The sequence below is a fragment of the Platalea leucorodia genome, assembly GCF_965183815.1.
Source record: "Platalea leucorodia genome assembly, contig: HAP1_HAP1_SCAFFOLD_330, whole genome shotgun sequence".
Classification (NCBI taxonomy): Eukaryota; Metazoa; Chordata; class Aves; order Pelecaniformes; family Threskiornithidae; genus Platalea; species Platalea leucorodia.
In genome coordinates, this window is record NW_028121247.1 from 17,224 (window position 1) to 35,273 (window position 18,050).

Genomic DNA, 18,050 nt, shown 5'->3' on the forward strand with positions numbered 1-18,050 from the left:
ACCCCCCAAGTCCCCAGCACCCCCCGTGCCCCCCATGCACCCCTCAAGTCCCCAGCACCCCCCATGCCCCCCCCATGCACCCCCCAAGTCCCCAGCACCCCCATCTCCCCCCCATCTCCCCATCTCCCCCCCCATGGACCCCCCAAGTCCCCAGCACCCCCATCTCCCCCCCATGCACCCCCCGTGCCCCCCCATGCACCCCCCAAGTCCCCAGCACCCCCCGTGCCCCCCCCAGCACCCCAAAAGCCCCCCGTGTCCCCCTCACCGTGCAGGGCGTGCGCAGGTCGGGCTGCAGGGTCAGGCTGATGGAGGGGCAGGGCTCCCCGGGGGGGCAGGGCTCCAGGCCCCCCGTGGCCGACAGCACCCACACGCAGTAGGAGAGGCCCCCCCCGGCTGCCAGGTGCCCCCCGGCCAGCCGGGACCCCAGGGCCACCGGCGAGGAGAGGTTGGCCAGCAGTGAGCGGCCCCCGCACTCCCGGTAGCACGTGCCCCCATCCCTGGGGGGGCGAAAGGGGGCTGAGCGGGGCCGGGGGCTTGGGGGGGGGGGCAGGGGCTAGCGAATTGGGGCTGGGGGCTTGCATGGGGGTCAGGGGCTGGTGTACAGGGGGGGTCTAGGGCCAGTGAATTGGGGCTGGGGGCTTGCACAGGGGTCAGGGGCTGGTGTACGGGGGCCTGGGGCCAGTGAATTGGGGCTGGGGGCTTGCATGGGGGTCAGGGGCTGGTGTATGGGGGTCTAGGGCCAGTGAATTGGGGCTGGGGGCTTGCACGGGGGTCAGGGGCTGGTGTATGGGGGCCTGGGGCCAGTGAATTGGGGCTGGGGGCTTGCATGGGGGTCAGGGGCTGGTGTATGGGGGTCTAGGGCCAGTGAATTGGGGCTGGGGGCTTGCACGGGGGTCAGGGGCTGGTGTACGGGGGTCTGGGGCCAGTGAATTGGGGCTGGGGGCTTGCACGGGGGTCAGGGGCTGGTGTACGGGGGTCTGGGTCCTGTTGGGGGTGGGCACAAGGGGGTGCTGCCCCCCCGTCCTCACCTGGGGTCCCCGAAGTAGCCGGGGGCGCAGCGCTCGCAGCGGGGCCCCTCGGTGGGGGGGGCGCAGAAGCAGGCGCCGGTGGCCCGGTCGCAGTGGCCCCGCTCGGGCTGGCCGTGGCCATGGCACTGGCACTGCCGGCAGCCCCCCGGCCCCGTGGCGTCCCCGAAGCTGCCGGGGCGGCAGAGGTGGCAGCGCTCCCCGTGGGTCCAGTCTGCGGGGACAGAGGACGCGTGGGGACGCGTGGGGACGCGGGGGGACGCGCCGTGGCCGGGGGGACGCCACAGTCCCTCCGGGGACTCACTCTGGCAGCGGTCGCAGACGCCGGGTCCGGCCGCCTCGCAGCTGCTGTGGAAGTTGCAGCCGCAGTCCACGGAGCAGAGGGCGGCCGCGTCCCCCGCGGTGTCCCCGGCGCCGTCCCCCACGGCCGCGTCCCCCGTGGCGTCCCCGCGGCCGGTGGCGTTGGCCGGCGGCGAGGTCCAGCCCAGGTGGCAGACGCAGGTGTAGTTGGGGGCCCCGCTGCAGTAGCCGTGGCCGCAGTCCTCGTAGCACCTGGAGGGGGACACGCAGGGGGGCGTGGGGACCCTCGACAGCGGCGCCCAGGTCCCCACGCGTCCCCCCAGCACCGGGACGGCGGGAGCCATCTCCTGTGTCCCCTCCCTGTCCCCGACACACGGGATGGGCGTGCGTGGTCCCCGCATCCCCCCAGACATCCCCATCCCATGGGATGGCCACGCGTGGTCCCCGCATCCCCCAAATGTCCCCATCCCGTGGGATGGCCACGCGTGGTCCCCGCATCCCCCAAATGTCCCTATCCCGTGGGATGGCCACGCGTGGTCCCCACGTCCCCCAGATGTCCCCATCCCGTGGGATGGCCACGTGTGGTCCCCGTGTCCCCCAGATGTCCCCATCCCGTGGGATGGCCACGTGTGGTCCCCGTGTCCCCCAGATGTCCCCATCCCGTGGGATGGCCACGTGTGGTCCCCACGTCCCCCAGATGTCCCCATCCCGTGGGATGGCCACGTGTGGTCCCCAGGCCCCCCAGATGTCCCCATCCCGTGGGATGGCCACGTGTGGTCCCCAGGCCCCCCAGATGTCCCCATCCCGTGGGATGGCCACACGCGGTCCCCGCGTCCCCCAAATGGCCCCGAGCCCCTGGGCCGGCCGCCCCCCTCGCCCCCCATGCCCGGCTCACGTGCGGTTGCAGTGGGTGGTCCCATCCCCGGCGTAGCCGCGGCGGCAGCGGCACTCGAAGGCCTGGGGGGTGTTGTGGCAGGCGGCGAAGGGGTGGCAAGTGGCCATGCCCAGGCGGCACTCGTCCACGTCAGGGCACTGCCCGTAGGACCAGGCGGCCGCCTGCCCGGGGGGGAGCCCCCCCGGCTCCCCCAGAGCCACCGAGCAGTTGGGGTACCCCCGCAGCCCGGAGAAGTCCCCCTCCAGGCACCTGGAGGGACGGAGGGGGGCTCAGCCGCCGCGCCCCGCGGCTCCGGGGTGCCCTCGCCCCCCGGCCCCCCTCACCGTCCCAGCGTGGGGTTGTCGGCGTCGCCGCACCAGCCGCACTCCAGGTTCTGCAGGCACTCGCGGCACGTGTTGAAGCGGGAGCAGTCCAGGCACTGGGGCGCCGAGTGGACGCTGCCGGGACCCCCGGAGTCACCCACGCAGCCGCGGGACCCCCGGGATGTCGTCCCGTTGCTCCCCAGGACCCTCTGGGACACCCCTGGGCCCCCCAGGACCCTCCAGGACAGGCCCATGACCCCGGGATGCCCCTGTGTCCGCAGGGACCCTCTGGGACATAGCCAGGACCTCCAGGATGCCCCCATGCCCCCCAAGATGCCCCTGTGCTCCCCGGACCCCCCCCAGGACACCCCTGTGCCCCCCAGGACCTTCTAGGACATATCCAGGACCCCTAGGACACCCCTATGCCCCCCACACCCCCCTGAACCTCCAAGATGCCCGTGTGCCCCCCAGGACCCCCCAGGACACCCCTGTGCCCCCCAGGACCCTCTAGGACATATCCAGGACCCTCTAGGACATATCCAGGATCCCTAGGACACCCCTATGCCCCCCACACCCCCCTGAACCTCCAAGGTGCCCGTGTGCCCCCCAGGATCCCCCCAGGACCCTCCAGGATACCCCTGTGCCCCCCAGGACCACCTACGACATATCCAGGACCCCCCTATGCTTCCCAGACCCCCCTGAACCTGCAAGATGCCCGTGTGCCCCCCAGGATCCCGACAGGACCCCACAGGATACCCCTGTGCCCCCCAGGACCCTCTAGGACATATCCAGGACCCCTAGGACACCCCTATATCCCCCAGACCCCCCCTGAACCTCCAAGATGCCCCTGTGCCCCCCAGGACCCCGCCAGGACCCTCCAGGATACCCCTGTGCCCCCCAGGACCCTCTAGGACACCCCTATGCCCCCCACACCCCCTGAACCTCCAAGATGCCCGTGAGACCCCAGGATCCCCCCAGGACCCCCCAGGATACCCCTGTGCCCCCCAGGACCCTCTAGGACATATCCAGGACCCCTAGGACACCCCTATGCCCCCCAGACACCCCTGAACCTCCAAGATGCCCCTGTGCCCCCCAGGATCCCCCCAGGACCCTCCAGGACACCCCTGTGCCCCCCAGGACCCTCTAGGACATATCCAGGACCCCTAGGACACCCCTATGCCCCCCACACCCCCCTGAACCTCCAAGATGCCCGTGAGCCCCCCAGGATCCCCCCAGGACCCCCCAGGACACCCCTGTGCCCCCCAGGACCCTCTAGGACATATCCAGGACCCCCCGGAAACCCCTATGCTCCCCAGACCCCCCCCTGAAACTCCAGGGTGCCCGTGAGCCCCCCAGGATCCCCCCAGGACCCCCCAGGACACCCCTGTGCCCCCCAGGATCCTCTAGGACATATCCAGGACCCCTAGGACACCCCTATGCCCCCCACACCCCCCTGAACCTGCAAGATGCCCGTGTGCCCCCCAGAACTCCCCCAGGACCCCCCAGGACACCCCTGTGCCCCCCAGGACCCTCTAGGACATATCCAGGATCCCTAGGACACCCCTATGCCCCCCAGACACCCCCTGAAGCTCCAGGGTGCCCGTGAGCCCCCCAGGATCCCCCCAGGACATATCCAGAATACCCCTGTGCCCCCCAGGACCCTCTAGGACATATCCAGGAGCTCCAAGACGCCCGTGTGCCCCCCAGGACCCCCTCAGGACCTCCCAGGATAGCCCTGTGCCCCCCAGGACCCTCTAGGACATATCCAGGACCCCTAAAACACCCCTATGCCCCCCACACCCCCCTGAACCTCCAAGATGCCCGTGAGCCCCCAGGATCCCCCCAGGACCCTTCAGGATACCCCTGTGCCCCACAGGACTCTCTAGGATATATCCAGGACGTCCAGGATAACCCTGTGCCCCCCCCGCCCAGGACACCCCTATGCCCCCCAGGATGTCCCTGTGCCCCCCAGGGCTCTCTAGGACATATCCAGGATCCCTAGGACACTCCTATGCCCCCCAGACACCCCCTGAAACTCCAGGGTGCCCGTGAGCCCCCCAGGATCCCCCCAGGACCCCCCAGGACACCCCTGTGCCCCCCAGGACCCTCTAGGACATATCCAGGACCCCTAGAACACCCCTATGCCCCCCACACCCCCCTGAACCTCCAAGATGCCCGTGTGCCCCCCAGGATCCCCTCAGGACCCTCCAGGATACCCCTGTGCCCCCCAAGACCCTCTAGGACATATCCAGGATCCCTAGGACACCCCTATGCCCCCCAGACACCCCTGAACCTCCAGGGTGCCCGTGAGCCCCCCAGGATCCCCCCAGGACCCCCCAGGACACCCCTGTGCCCCCCAGGACCGTCTAGGACATACCCAGGATCCCTAGGACACCCCTATGCCCCCCAGACACCCCCTGAACCTCCAGGGTGCCCGTGAGCCCCCCAGGATCCCCCCAGGACACCCCTGTGCCCCCCAGGACCCTCTAGGACATATCCAGGACCCCTAGGACACCCCTATGCCCCCCAGACCCCCCCTGAACCTCCAGGGTGCCCGTGAGCCCCCCAGGATCCCCCCAGGACCCCCCAGGACACCCCTGTGCCCCCCAGGACCCTCTAGGACATATCCAGGACCCCTAGGACACCCCTATGCCCCCCAGACCCCCCCTGAACCTCCAGGGTGCCCGTGTGCCCCCCAGAACTCTCCCAGGACCCCCCAGGACCCCCCTCTGCCCCCCAGGACCCCCCCAGGCCCCCCAGGCTCACCTGTCGTACCAGCCCCGGCAGTCTCCGTAGGGGTACTTGGCCAGGTAGGCGGCGAAGAAGAAGCAGCTGCGGGTGGACTGGCACCAGGCGCACTGGCTGGAGTTGGAGAGGCAGGCCGAGCAGGAGCGGCGCCTGCGGGGGCAACGTCAGACCCCCGCCCGCCGCCCCCCGGCCCCCGGCCCCCCGCCCCGGCACTCACTGGCTGCAGAGGCTGGGGCAGTGCTGGGGGGCGCGGACGGCCCCCGCCTGCCGCCCCCGGCGGCTGCAGACGAAGTCGCCCTTCTTGCTGCTGTGCACCTGCCACTCGCAGAAGGGGTCCTGGGGGGGGTCAGCCCCTGCGCGGCCCCCGGCCCTCCCCGAGCCCCTCTGCAGCCCCCAACCCCTCCCCAAAACCCTGCGCTGCCCCCGGCCCTCCCCGAGCCCCTCTGCAGCCCCCAACCCCTCCCCAAAACCCTGCGCTGCCCCCGGCCCTCCCCGAGCCCCTCTGCAGACCCCAACCCCTCCCCAAAACCCTGTGCAGACCCCAACCCCTCCCCGAGCCCCTCTGCAGACCCCAACCCCTCCCCAAAACCCTGTGCAGACCCCAACCCCTCCCCGAGCCCCTCTGCAGACCCCAACCCCTCCCCAAAACCCTGCGCGGCCCCCGGCCCTCCCCGAGCCCCTCTGCAGACCCCAACCCCTCCCCAAAACCCTGTGCAGACCCCAACCCCTCCCCGAGCCCCTCTGCAGACCCCAACCCCTCCCCGAGACCCTGCGCGGCCCCCGGCCCTCCCCGAGACCCTCTGCAGCCCCCAACCCCTCCCCGAGACCCTGCGCAGCCCCCAACCCCTCCCCGAGCCCCTCTGCAGCCCCCAACCCCTCCGCGAGACCCTCTGCAGCCCCCAACCCCTCTGCAGACCCCAAGGCCTCCCCAAACCTCTCTGAAGACCCCAAAACCCTCCCCAAACCCCTCTGCACCCTTCAAGCCCCCTCCCCAGACACCTCTGCAGACCCCTCTGTACCCCCCAAACCCCCTCCCCAAACCCCTCTGCACCCCGCAAACCCCCCTGCAGACCCCAAACCCCTCCCCAGACCCCTCTGCACCCCTCAGACACCTCCGCAGACCCCAAGGCCTCCCCAAACCCCTCTGAAGACCCCAAAACCCTCCCCAAACCCCTTTGCACCTCTCAAGCCCCCTCCTCAGACCCCAAACCCTTCTGCAGACCCCTCTGTACCCCCCAAATCCCCTCCCCAAACCCCTCTGTACCCCCCAAACCCCCCTGCAGACCCCAAAACCCTCCCCAAACCCCTCTGTACCTCCCAAACCCCCTGCACCCCCCAAACCCCTCCCCAGACCCCTCTGCACCCCCCAAACCGCCCTGCACCCCCCAAACCCCTCCCCAAACCCCTCTGTACCTCCCAAACCCCCCTGCAGACCCCAAACCCCTCCCCAAACCCCTCTGCACCCCCCAAACCCCCTCTGCACCCCCCAAATCCCCTCCCCAAACCCCTCTGCACCCCGCAAACCCCCCTGCAGACCCCAAACCCCTCCCCAGACCCCTCTGCACCCCCCAAACCCCCCTGCAGACCCCAAACCCCTCCCCAGACCCCTCTGCACCCCCCAAACCCCCCTGCAGACCCCAAACCCCTCCTCAGACCCCTCTGCACCCCTCAAGCCCCCTCCCCGGCCCCCCAAGCCCCCCGGCTCTCACGGCGGCGCAGGCCTGGCAGTCGCGGTAGTCCTCGCAGAGGACGCAGTTGGCGGGGGCCAGGACGAGGCGGGGGCCCCCCCCTCCGCAGAGCCCCCCCGGGGGGTGCAGGCGGCCGTGGCAGGAGGCGCTGGGGGGGCACCAGCCGCAGCCCTGGTCGGCCAGGCAGGCCAGGCAGGAGGGGTAGGAGGGGCAGCGCCCCGGCGGGGAGCGGAAGGGCTCCAGGAAGAAGAAGGAGATCTCCTGGGGGGCACGGGGGGTGTCGGGGCGGGGGGTACCCCCCGAGCTGCGCCCGCGCCCCCCGACCCCCGGACGGACAGAGCACCCCGAGGGGAGCCCCTGCCGCAGCCCCACGCAGAGCCCTATGCGCCCCACAGGGACCCCCCCACCCTAGCCCACACCCCACAGAGACCCCCTACCCCAACTTGCACCCCATAGGGACCCCCCCCACCCCAGCCCGCACCCCACAGACTCCCTACCGCACCCCGCAGTCCATAGGGACCCCCCCCACCCCAAACCACAGCCCCATACAGACCTCTTAGACCAGCTCTGCAACCCCCAGAGACTCCCAACTCCAACCTGCGGCCCCCCGAGACCCCCCCACCCCAATTCTGCACCCCATAGGGACCCCCCACAGGGACCTCCAACCCCAACCTGTGCCCCGCAAGGGACCTCTTACCTTAATCCTCTACCCCAAGGAGCCCCTTACGCCAATTCTCTGCCCCACAGAGACCCCCTGCCCCAACCCACACCCCCCCGCAGACCCCCCGCAGGGACCCCCGCACTCACGCTGCCCCCCGGGACGCCGGTGCGGTCCCAGACGAGGGTGAGCTCGCTGCTCTGCCCGCTGCCCGAGCTGTTGAAGTGCCCCTCCACCTGCACCGCGTACTTGTTGCCCCGCTCGGGCGCCCGGAAAAGCCGCTCGGGGCGCGGGCGCTGCAGGGGACGCGTCTCCCGCTCCTGCTGCACCGACCAGCGCCCCACCTCCTCCTGCAAGGGGGACCCCAAAACCCGCGGGACCCTGAGCCCTGCCGGGACCCCAGCACAGCCCAGCGCCCCGCCTCCACTGCAAGGGGGGACGAGGGAGACCCCAAAGCCATGGGGAGGACCCCCAGCTCCCCCAAACCTCATTATCCTACTTCTCCCTGCAAAGGGAGGACCCCCAGCCCCCCCGGGACCCCTCCCAAACCCCGTTATCCCCCCTCCTCCCGCAAGGAGGGACCCCAGACCCCCTGGATGCCCCCCCCCCCCGCACCCCGTTACCAGCTCAGGGGAGTTGGGGTGCCGGCCGAGGCGGGCGACGACGTAGAGGCGCTGGATGCGAGCCCAGACGCTGGGGCCGGGGTCGGGGCCGGGGGCCGGGGAGGGTCCCAGCAGCGGGTAGATGAAGCCCCGGTAGACGAGGGAGACGTCGGTGTCGCCGCTGGGGCTGAGCGTGATGGTGGTGCTGCGGACGATGGAGACCTGGGAGGGGCGGCGGCTGCCGCCGGGACCCCCCCGGCCCGGACGCGGGGGACCCCCGAGGAGGGGCACGGGGCACCCACCTTGTCGGGCTGGGAGTCGTTGCGGGGCTGCTGGTAGGTGACGAGGTGGAGGCCGGGGAGGAAATTGGCGGTGCGGCACTGCTGCAGCGCCGTGACGAAGACGGGGCGCGGGCCCCACCAGCCGTAGGTCCCCGAGATCTGCCCCACGCGGCAGCGGCTCTGCTCTGGAGGGGGGGACGCCATGGCGGTGGTGGGGGCGCCCGGGGGGGGGGGGCTGCGTGCCCCCTGCGGACCCCCCAGCCCCGGCGCAGACCCCCACTCACCCGCCACGGGCATGCAGGTGTCGTTCTGCACGCACCAGCCGAAGGGGCCGGGGGCGCGGGGGGGGCCCGGCCCGGCCCCCCCGAAAGCCAGGCAGGACTCGCAGTCCACCAGCAGACGAGCCAGGCCCAGGCAGCCAGTGCTGGGGCACTGCGGGGGGGGGGGGGGGGACGCCGGGTCAGCGGGGACCCCCGCACCCCATAACGGGGCTACATGGGGCGCTGAGCTCCCCGCAATGCATCTACGCACCCTGACCCAAAACTGCCCCCCCCCCCCCGCAACAGACCCAGGGGTCCTGGCCCCCCCCAGCTGCCCCCACCAAGGGGACCCCAACACCCCGACCCCCAACGCTGCTCCCTCCTATTTCCCCAGGGGACCCCAGCGTCCGTGACCCCCCCCATTTCCCCAGGGGACCCCGACATCCGTGACCCCCCCCACTTCCCCAGGGGACCCCAGCGTCCGTGACCCCCCCCCCCATTTCCCCAGGGGACCCCGGCATCCGTGACCCCCCCCATTTCCCCAGGGGATCCCGGCATCCACCCGCCCCCTCCCCATTTCCCCAGGGGACCCCAGCGTCCATGACCCCCCCCCATTTCCCCAGGGGACCCTGGGACCCCCCACTCACGTTGCTGTGGGGCGCGGGGCTCTGGCACCCCCCGAGGCACCAGGTGCACTGGGGGTCCTTGGTGCAGGTGCCCCTCTCGGCGTAGAGCGAGCAGTAGTCCAGGTGGTACTGGGGGGACAGCGGGATGGAGACCCCCGGCACGGGGGGGCCGGGGACCCCATGGCACAGGGGGAAGCGGGAACCCCATAGGGAGGGGTGGAAGGGGCTGGGGGACCCCCCGGACTGGAGCTGGGACCCCACAGATGGAGTGGGGACCCTGGGGACCCCCCGGATAGGAGTAGGGGCCACCAAGGATGATGGAGGACCTGAGGACCCCCCCGACTGGAGCGGAGACCCCTGGGGTGGGCTGGGGGACCTGGGGACCACCCTAGATGGGAGCAGGGACCCCATAAATGGGAGCAGAGACCCCATAGATAGACTGAGGACCCCCCAAAGATAGGCTCAAGGACTCCTGGGGGGAACCAGGGGCTCCAGGGACACCCCCAGATGGGTGCAGGGGCCCCAGGGGTGGGCTGGGGGCTCCAGGGACCCCCACTATGGGTGCAGGGGCCCCAGGGGTGGGCTGGGGGCTCCAGGGACCCCCCTGGATGGGCTCAGGGACCCCAGGGGTGGGCTAGGGGCTCCAGGGATGCCCCAGATGGGTGCAGGGGCCCCAGGGGTGGGCTGGGGGCTCCAGGGACACCCGCAGATGGGCTCAGGGACCCCAGGGGTGGGCTGGGGGCTCCAGGGACCCCCCCGGGTGGGCTCAGGGACCCCAGGGGTGGGCTGGGGGCTCCAGGGACCCCCCCGGGTGGGCTCAGGGACCCCAGGGGTGGGCTGGGGGCTCCAGGGACCCTGGAGAGGGGGCACTCACGTTCTGGGCAGGCACCTGGAAGACGAAGGCCGGCACCTTGTAGGCCAGGAGGTCGCCTCGGGGGGCCCCGCTGAAGCCCCCCGCCACCAGCAGCACGCTGCCCCGCAGCACCCCGGCCACGTGGGCGTAGCGGCCCTGCCCCGGGGACCCCCGGGACCCCTGGTCTGGGGGCAGACGTCAGCATAGAGGGACCCCAGGATGCCCCGGGACCCCCAGGACCCCCAGTCTGGGCGCAGACATCAGCATGGAGGGGCCCCCAAGCCCCTCAGGAATCCACAGACACCCCCCCCCCCCCCAGTCTGGGGGGACATCGCCATCATGGGACCCCCAGATCCCCAACCCCCTGCTGTCCCTGCACCGCGTATCACACCTGCCCCCGTGTCCCCCCTGCCGTGGGGCAGCCCCACGCGCCCCTCACCGTGGGGCAGCCCGTGGGCCAGCTCGGCGCTGGGGACCCACTGGTGGCAGCCGAGGTGGTAGAAGAAGATCTCGTCCTCGTAGCACTTCTCCTCGTGGTAGTGGATGTGCACGTTCCCCCCTGCGGGGATGGGGTGGGGGTCAGCCCCTGGGGGGGGCCGGACCCCCGCCTGGGGGCGTGGGGACCCCCCGGGGAGCAGCGGGGACCCGGGGATCCCGTTCACCGGGTGCCACCACCACCGTGACGGCAGGCGGGTCCCTGGGGGTCTCGGGGCTCGCCCTGGAGCGCCCCGCCACCCCGACGGGGGTCCCGGGGGTCCCTGCTCACCGTAGACCACCATGTAGTCGCCGACGACGGTGGCGGTGTGGAAAGCGCGCTCGCGGGGGCCGCGGGCGCCGTCCCGAGCCCGCAGCGTGGTCCAGTGCCGCAGGTCGACGTGGAAGAGGTCGGTGGTGTTCACCCGCATGCTGAACCTGGGGGGCAGCCGTGGGGGGCAGCGCTGGGGGTCACGGGGACAGCGCCGGGGGTCGCAGGGACAGGGGGACAGGACGGGACACAGGGACGTGGGGCTGGACAGGAGGTGGGGCAGGGACATACCCGGGAGCCCCCACAGGGTCCCCCCATGGCCACGGACACCCCAGAGCCCCCTGGCCTGGCCCAGGACCCCCCAGCCCCCCACGATGCTGCCCCCCAGCCCCCTCACCCCCCCCTACCGTGCGGTGGAGGGCCGGTGCCCCCCGTAGACGAGGAGGGTGCGGGAGGGGGGGTGGAAGACCATGGAGTGGCCGGCGGCGGCGGGGGGCTTCCCGCCCCACGGGACCACTTGCTCCCAGCCCCACGTCTCCAGGTGGAAGCGGAAGAGCTGGGAGGAGAAGACGTCCTCGGCCGTGCGACCTGGGGGGGGAACCACGCTCAGACGGGGACCCTGGCGTCCGGGACCCCCACTGTGGGGTGCCTGGCCCCTCTGCCCCGCCACAGGCTGACCCACGGACCCTATAGACAGGAGGGACCCCGTATCCAGCCCCACAGCGCCCCACAGACCCTATAGACAGGAGGGACCCCATATCCAGCCCCACAGTCCCCCCACGGACCCTACAGACAGGAGGGACCCCATATCCAGCCCCACAGCCCCCCCCACAGACCCTACAGACAGGAGGGACCCCGTATCCAGCCCCACAGTCCCCCCACGGACCCTACAGACAGGAGGGACCCCATATCCAGCCCCACAGCCCCCCCACGGACCCTACAGACAGGAGGGACCCCATATCCAGCCCCACAGCCCCCCCACGGACCCTATAGACAGGAGGGACCCCATATCCAGCCCCACAGCCCCCCCACGGACCCTACAGACAGGAGGGACCCCATATCCAGCCCCACAGCCCCCCCACGGACCCTATAGACAGGAGGGACCCCATATCCAGCCCCACAGCCCCCCCACGGACCCTATAGACAGGAGGGACCCCATATCCAGCCCCACAGACCCCCCATGGACCCTATAGACAGGAGGGACCCCGTATCCAGCCCCACAGCCCCCCCACGGACCCTACAGACAGGAGGGACCCCATATCCAGCCCCACAGCCCCCCCATGGGCCGACGCACAGGCCCCAGAGCTTGGAGGAATGGTCCGACCCCATCGCCCCCTGCCCGACCCCCCAGCCACAGGGGACCCCAGCCCCACAGCCCCTCCGCTGCCCCCCACCTCCGAAGATGTAGAGCCAGTCGTCGACGAGGGCGGCGGCGTGGCCGGCCAGCCCGGGGGGCCGGGTGCCGTTCTGGGGCCGCAGCTCCCGCCAGCCCCCCAGGAGGGGGTCGAAGAGCCAGACGTCGTGGGCCAGCGTCCCCCCGGCCAGCTCGCCCCCGCTCAGCACCAGGGCCTCGCGCCAGCACACGGCCACGTGCGAGTGCCGGGGGGCCTGCAGGGAGGCGTCAGCGCGGGGGGACGGGGACCCCCGGCTTCGGGGGCCTGGGGGGACGCGGGGAGGGGGACACGCACCGGGGCCGGGCTCAGCTCCAGCCGGGACCAGCGGTTGGTGGTGAAGTTGTAAACCACGAGGTCGCCCAGCGCCGTGTTGAGGTCCAGACCTGGGGGGGGGGGGGGAAACGGACACGCACGGGGTGGGGACCCCCGCATCGGGTGGGGACCCCCGCATCGGGGCCCTGCCCCTTCCCCTGCAGCCCCCCGAGGGCCCCACAACCCCTCCTTGCCTGCGTCCCTGTGACGGCCCCCCAAGCCCTCCCCTGGCCCCCCGGCCCCCCACACGCCGTCCCCCCCTATGTCCCCCAGCCCCATATCACCCCTCCCACGCTCTATAGCCCCCCCACGGTCCCACATCCCTGCCTGTAACCCCCACAGCCCCCCATAGCCCCCCATGGCCCTACATCCCCCCCATACCCCTCTATAGCTCCTCTACAGCCCCCTATCTTTCCCCATAGCCTTCTAACAGCCCCCCGCAGCCCCCCATCCCACCCCATAGGCCTCCAGAGCCCCCCAGGATCCCACGCCCCTCCCCAGAGCCCCCCAGGATCCAGTATCGCACCCTATAGCCCCCCCGAGACCCCAGCTGCCCCCCGGCTCACCCCCGAAGACGTAGAGGGCCCCGGCGCGGGGCAGGACGGCGCCGGCGGCGGCGGTGCGGGGCGGGAAGCCGGGGTCCCCCTCGCTGACGTTGTACCAGCGGCCGCCCCCCCGGTTCTCCCCCAGCGCCAGGTCGCACGCCCGCCCCACGAAGCCCGGCCGGCACTCGCAGCGCCCCGTGGCCTGGGGGCGAAGGGGGGATATGGGGGGACATGGCTCCCCCCGTGGGACCCCAAACCGGCCCCAGCAGGCCTTGGGGGTCCCCCAGCCCCATCCCGGGGGGTACGGGGGTCTCCCAGCCCCATCCCTGCAAGGCTGGGGTCCCCAGCCCCATCCCGGGGGGTACGGGGGTCTCCCGGCCCCATCCCTGCAAGGCTGGGGTCCCCAGCCCCATCCCGGGGGGTACAGGGGTCTCTCATCCCCATCCCTGCAAGGCTGGGGTCCCCAGCCCCATCCCTGGGGGTACGGGGGTCTCTCATCCCCATCCCTGCAAGGCTGGGGTCCCCAGCCCCATCCCGGGGGGTACGGGGGTCTCCCGGCCCCATCCCTGCAAGGCTGGGGTCCCCAGCCCCATCCCGGGGGGTACAGGGGTCTCTCATCCCCATCCCTGCAAGGCTGGGGTCCCCAGCCCCATCCCTGGGGGTACGGGGGTCTCTCATCCCCATCCCTGCAAGGCTGGGGTCCCCAGCCCCATCCCTGGGGGTACGGGGGTCTCCCGGCCCCATCCCTGCAAGGCCGGGGTCCCCAGCCCCATCCCGGGGGGGTACGGGGGTCTCTCATCCCCATCCCTGCAAGGCCGGGGTCCCCAGCCCCATCCCTGGGGGTACGGGGGTCTCCCGGCCCCATCCCTGCAAGGCTGGGGTCCCCAGCCCCATGCCTGGGGGTACGGGGGTCTCCCGGCCCCGTCCCTGCAAGGCCGGGGTCCCCAGCCCCATCCCGGGGGGTACGGGGGTCTCCCGGCCCTATCCCTGCAAGGCTGGGGTCCCCAGCCCCATCCCGGGGGTACGGGGGTCTCCCAGCCCCAGTCCCCCAGGCTCGGGGGTCCCCCAGCCCCATCCCCACAGGCTCGGGGTCCCCACCTGGTTGCAGGTGCCGCCGTGGGCCTGGCAGTAGGTCGCGCAGTGGGGCTGGGCGCAGTCGGGGCCCCCCCAGCCGGGCTGGCACTGGCAGCGGCCCTGGGGGTCGCAGCCCCCCCGCCCCGAGCAGCCCCGCGGGCACAGCGAGACGCTGTAGGTCGCGTTGAAGCCCAGCAGGTTGTAGTTGGCGTCGCTGAAGAGGTGCAGCAGCATCTGGGGGGCAGAGAGGGGTCAGGGCACCCCATAGCCGCCCCCTGCACCCCACAACCACCCCACAGCCATCCTGCACCTCCCCACAGCCACCTCGCAGCCTCCTGCGCCCTGCAGCTGCCCCCTGCACCCCAAAGTCTTCTCACGCACCCCACAACCACCCTATAGCCTCCTCCTGCACCCCACGGCTGCCCCACAGCCTCCCCCTGCACCCCAAAGTCTTCTCATGCACCCCACAACCACCCTATAGCCTCCTCCTGCACCCTATAGCTGCCCCTCGGCCTCCCCCTGCACCCCACAGCTGCCCCACGGCCTCCCCCTGCACCCCAAAGTCTTCTCATGCACCCCACAACCACCCTATAGCCTCCTCCTGCACCCTATAGCTGCCCCACAGCCTCCCCGTGCACCCCACGGCTGCCCCATGGCCTCCCCCTGCACCCCACAGCCTCCCCCTGCAGCCCACAGCCTCCTTGTGCACCCCATAACCACCCTATAGCCTCCTCCTGCACCCTATAGCTGCCCCACGGCCTCCCCCTGCACCCCACAGCTGCCCCATGGCCACCTCATGCACCTCAAAGCCTTGTTGCGCACCCCACAGCCTCCCCCTGCACCCCAAAGTCTCCTTGTGCACCCCATGACCACCCTATAGCCTCCTCCTGCACCCTATAGCTGCCCCACGGCCTCCCCCTGCACCCCACAGCTGCCCCATGGCCTCCCCCTGCACCCCACAGCCTCCCCCTGCAGCCCACAGCCTCCTTGTGCACCCCATAACCACCCTATAGCCTCCTCCTGCACCCTATAGCTGCCCCACGGCCTCCCCCTGCACCCCACAGCTGCCCCATGGCCACCTCATGCACCTCAAAGCCTTGTTGCGCACCCCACAGCCTCCCCCTGCACCCCAAAGTCTCCTTGTGCACCCCATGACCACCCTATAGCCTCCTCCTGCACCCTATAGCTGCCCCACGGCCTCCCCCTGCACCCCACGGCCGCCCCACGGCCCCCCGCCCGGGGGCACCTTGCCCGAGGTGGCCTCCAGGGGGGCGGGCAGGGTGCTGCCGCTGAGGCTGGCGAGGAGGGGGCTGCGGGGGGAGTCCCCGTCGTAGACGAAGAGGTAGTCGTAGGTGCACTCCGTGTCCATGAACGTGAAGGTCAGCAGCACCCGGTGCCGTGGGCTGGGGGCTGCGGGGACGGGGCGTCACGGGGGGGCCCCCAAACCCCGGGGACGGGGGGGCAGCATGGCCCCGGGGCATACGAGGGCCCCAAACCATCAGGGCCCCCCCCAAACCGCACGGGCACGATGCCGACCCCCCCCCCAAACCATGGGGACCCAGGATGAGGCGGCCCAGGGGGAGTGGGGTGTCTCAGGGGGGCTTTGGGGTGACTGCGATGCTTTGGGGGTCCCCGGGATACAGGGGGGGGAGGCTTACAGGGATATGGGAGGGGGTCTTGGGGCGCCCGAGGGGGTCTGGGGTGTCGCTGGGGCCCTATAGGGATATTGTGGGGGACCTGTGATACCCCAGGGGGCTCTGGGGTGTCTCAGAGCCAGCTAAAGGAATATTTGGGGGAACCTGGGGTGCCCCGAGGGGGTTTGGGGTGCCTCAGGAGGGACCACAGGGATATGGGGGGGGTCTTTAGGGTGCCCCAGGTGTTTTGGGGTGCCTCTGGGGGGGCTTTAGGATGACTGGGGGTTCCTTGGGGTGCCCCGAGGGGGTTTGGGGTGCCTCAGGAGGGACCACAGGGATATGGGGGGGGTCTTTGGGGTGCCCCAGGTGTTTTGGGGTGTCTCTGGGGGGGCTTTAGGATGACTGGGGGTTCCTTGGGGTGCCCCGAGGGGGTTTGGGGTGCCTCAGGAGCAACTACAGGGATACGGGGGGGTCTCTGGGGTGCCCCAGGTGTTTTGGGGTGTCTCTGGGGGTGCTTTAGGATGACTGGGGGTTCCTTGGGGTGCCCCGAGGGGGTTTGGGGTGCCTCAGGAGGGACTACAGGGATACGGGGGGGGGTCTTTGGGGTGCCCCAGGTGTTTTGGGGTGCCTCTGGGGGGGCTTTAGGATGACTGGGGGTTCCTTGAGGTGCCCCGAGGGGGTTTGGGGTGCCTCAGGAGGGACCACAGGGATACGGGGGGGGTCTTTGGGGTGCCCTAGGTGTTTTGGGGTGCCTCTGGGGGGGATCTAGGGATGCTGGGGGGTTCGGGGCGCCCAGGGGTCGCCCCGGGGTCCCGTGCCCGCCTCACCTTCCACCAGCCACTCGCAGTTGCCGTTGACCGAGTAGTTGCCGGGGCCGTCGGTGACGAAGCCGGAGGGACCCCGCAGCACCCGCCGCTGCCCCTTGCAGTCACCAGCGCCGGCCCCGCGCACCCCGCTCAGCGCCAGGGCCAGCGCCAGCAGCGCCGGGGGGGCCGCCATGGCGGGGCGCGGGCCTCGCCGCCTGCGGGGGGAGCGGGGTGAGCCCGGGGGGCCTGGCCGGGGTGACCCGGCCCCTGAGGGGACCCCAGCCCCACAGCGACCCCCTGGGGAGCCCCACAGGGACCTTATGGGGAGCCCTGGCACCGTGGGGACCCCGTGGGGAGCTGCTGACCCACAGGGACCCCGTAGAAACCCCCCCAGCCCCACAGGGACCCCACAAGAACCCCTTGCCCCACAGAACCTCCCCAGCCCCACAGGGACCCCCTGGGGAGCCCCACAGGGACCTTATGGGGAGCCCTGGCACTGTGGGGACCCCGTGGGGAGCTGCTGACCCACAGGGACCCCAGGAGAAGCCCCTGCCCCACAGGGACCCCCCATCCCCACAGGGACCCCACGAGAGCCTCCTGCCCCACAGAGACCCCATGGGACCTCCCCTGCCCCACAGGGACCCCACGGGACTCCCAAGCCCCACAGGGTCACCCCAGCCCCACCGGAACCCCCCAACCTCACAGGGACCCCATGGGACCCCCCCCAGCCCCACAGGGACCCCATGGGAACCCCCCAGCCCCACAGAGCCCCCCCAGCCCCACAGGGACCCCATGGGAACCCCCCAGCCCCACAGAGCCCCCCCAGCCCCACGGGGACCCCATGGGAACCCCTCAGCCCCACAGAGCCCCCCCAGCCCCACGGGGACCCCCAGCCCCCCACGGGATGCTATGGGGCCCCTCCCCGCCGCTATAGGATGCTGCAGGGCCCCCCCCCCCTCCCCATAGGTCCCCCGTGGGGCGGAGCGGGGCCCCCCACGGGGCCTCCCAGGCCCGGCGCACCCCCACGGGGGTCCCAGGGGCCTCTGCCGGGGTCTGAAGGGGCTGGGGGGGGGCCGAGGGCTGCCGGGGCGCTGGGGGGGCTCTGCGGGGTCCCCCCGGCCCCCACAGGGCGCCTATAGGGCCCCCATAGGGCCCCCATAGGGCCCCCATACATCCCCCCCCGCCCCTCACCCGCCGGCGGCGGCTCCTCAGGGCGGAGGCGGAATCCCAGGCCCGGAGCAGCGAGACGAGGGGCCAGAGCGGCCGCAGCGGAGCGGAGGGGCGGGGCCAGAGCGGCGCCGC

The 18,050-nt window shown here is 71.9% G+C and overlaps 1 protein-coding gene across 1 annotated transcript in view; it reads right to left on the minus strand.

The window, feature by feature from the left end:
- The window catches only part of MEGF8 (multiple EGF like domains 8), a gene marked incomplete at its 3' end in the record, with an annotated part of 29,364 nt that extends 11,360 nt beyond the window's left edge, over positions 1–18,004 (minus strand). The window contains 24 exon segments of the mRNA XM_082338991.1: positions 266–497; positions 1,029–1,239; positions 1,330–1,577; positions 2,221–2,469; positions 2,544–2,657; positions 5,289–5,420; positions 5,488–5,606; positions 6,980–7,219; positions 7,766–7,966; positions 8,240–8,440; positions 8,521–8,684; positions 8,784–8,931; positions 9,407–9,514; positions 10,260–10,423; positions 10,678–10,797; positions 11,005–11,150; positions 11,391–11,571; positions 12,378–12,591; positions 12,672–12,760; positions 13,256–13,436; positions 14,333–14,542; positions 15,555–15,718; positions 16,770–16,963; positions 17,940–18,004. Coding sequence (XP_082195117.1) covers positions 266–497; positions 1,029–1,239; positions 1,330–1,577; positions 2,221–2,469; positions 2,544–2,657; positions 5,289–5,420; positions 5,488–5,606; positions 6,980–7,219; positions 7,766–7,966; positions 8,240–8,440; positions 8,521–8,684; positions 8,784–8,931; positions 9,407–9,514; positions 10,260–10,423; positions 10,678–10,797; positions 11,005–11,150; positions 11,391–11,571; positions 12,378–12,591; positions 12,672–12,760; positions 13,256–13,436; positions 14,333–14,542; positions 15,555–15,718; positions 16,770–16,941 — 4,008 coding nt within the window. The 5' untranslated portion in view covers positions 16,942–16,963; positions 17,940–18,004.
- Positions 18,005–18,050: the final 46 nt, after the last annotated feature.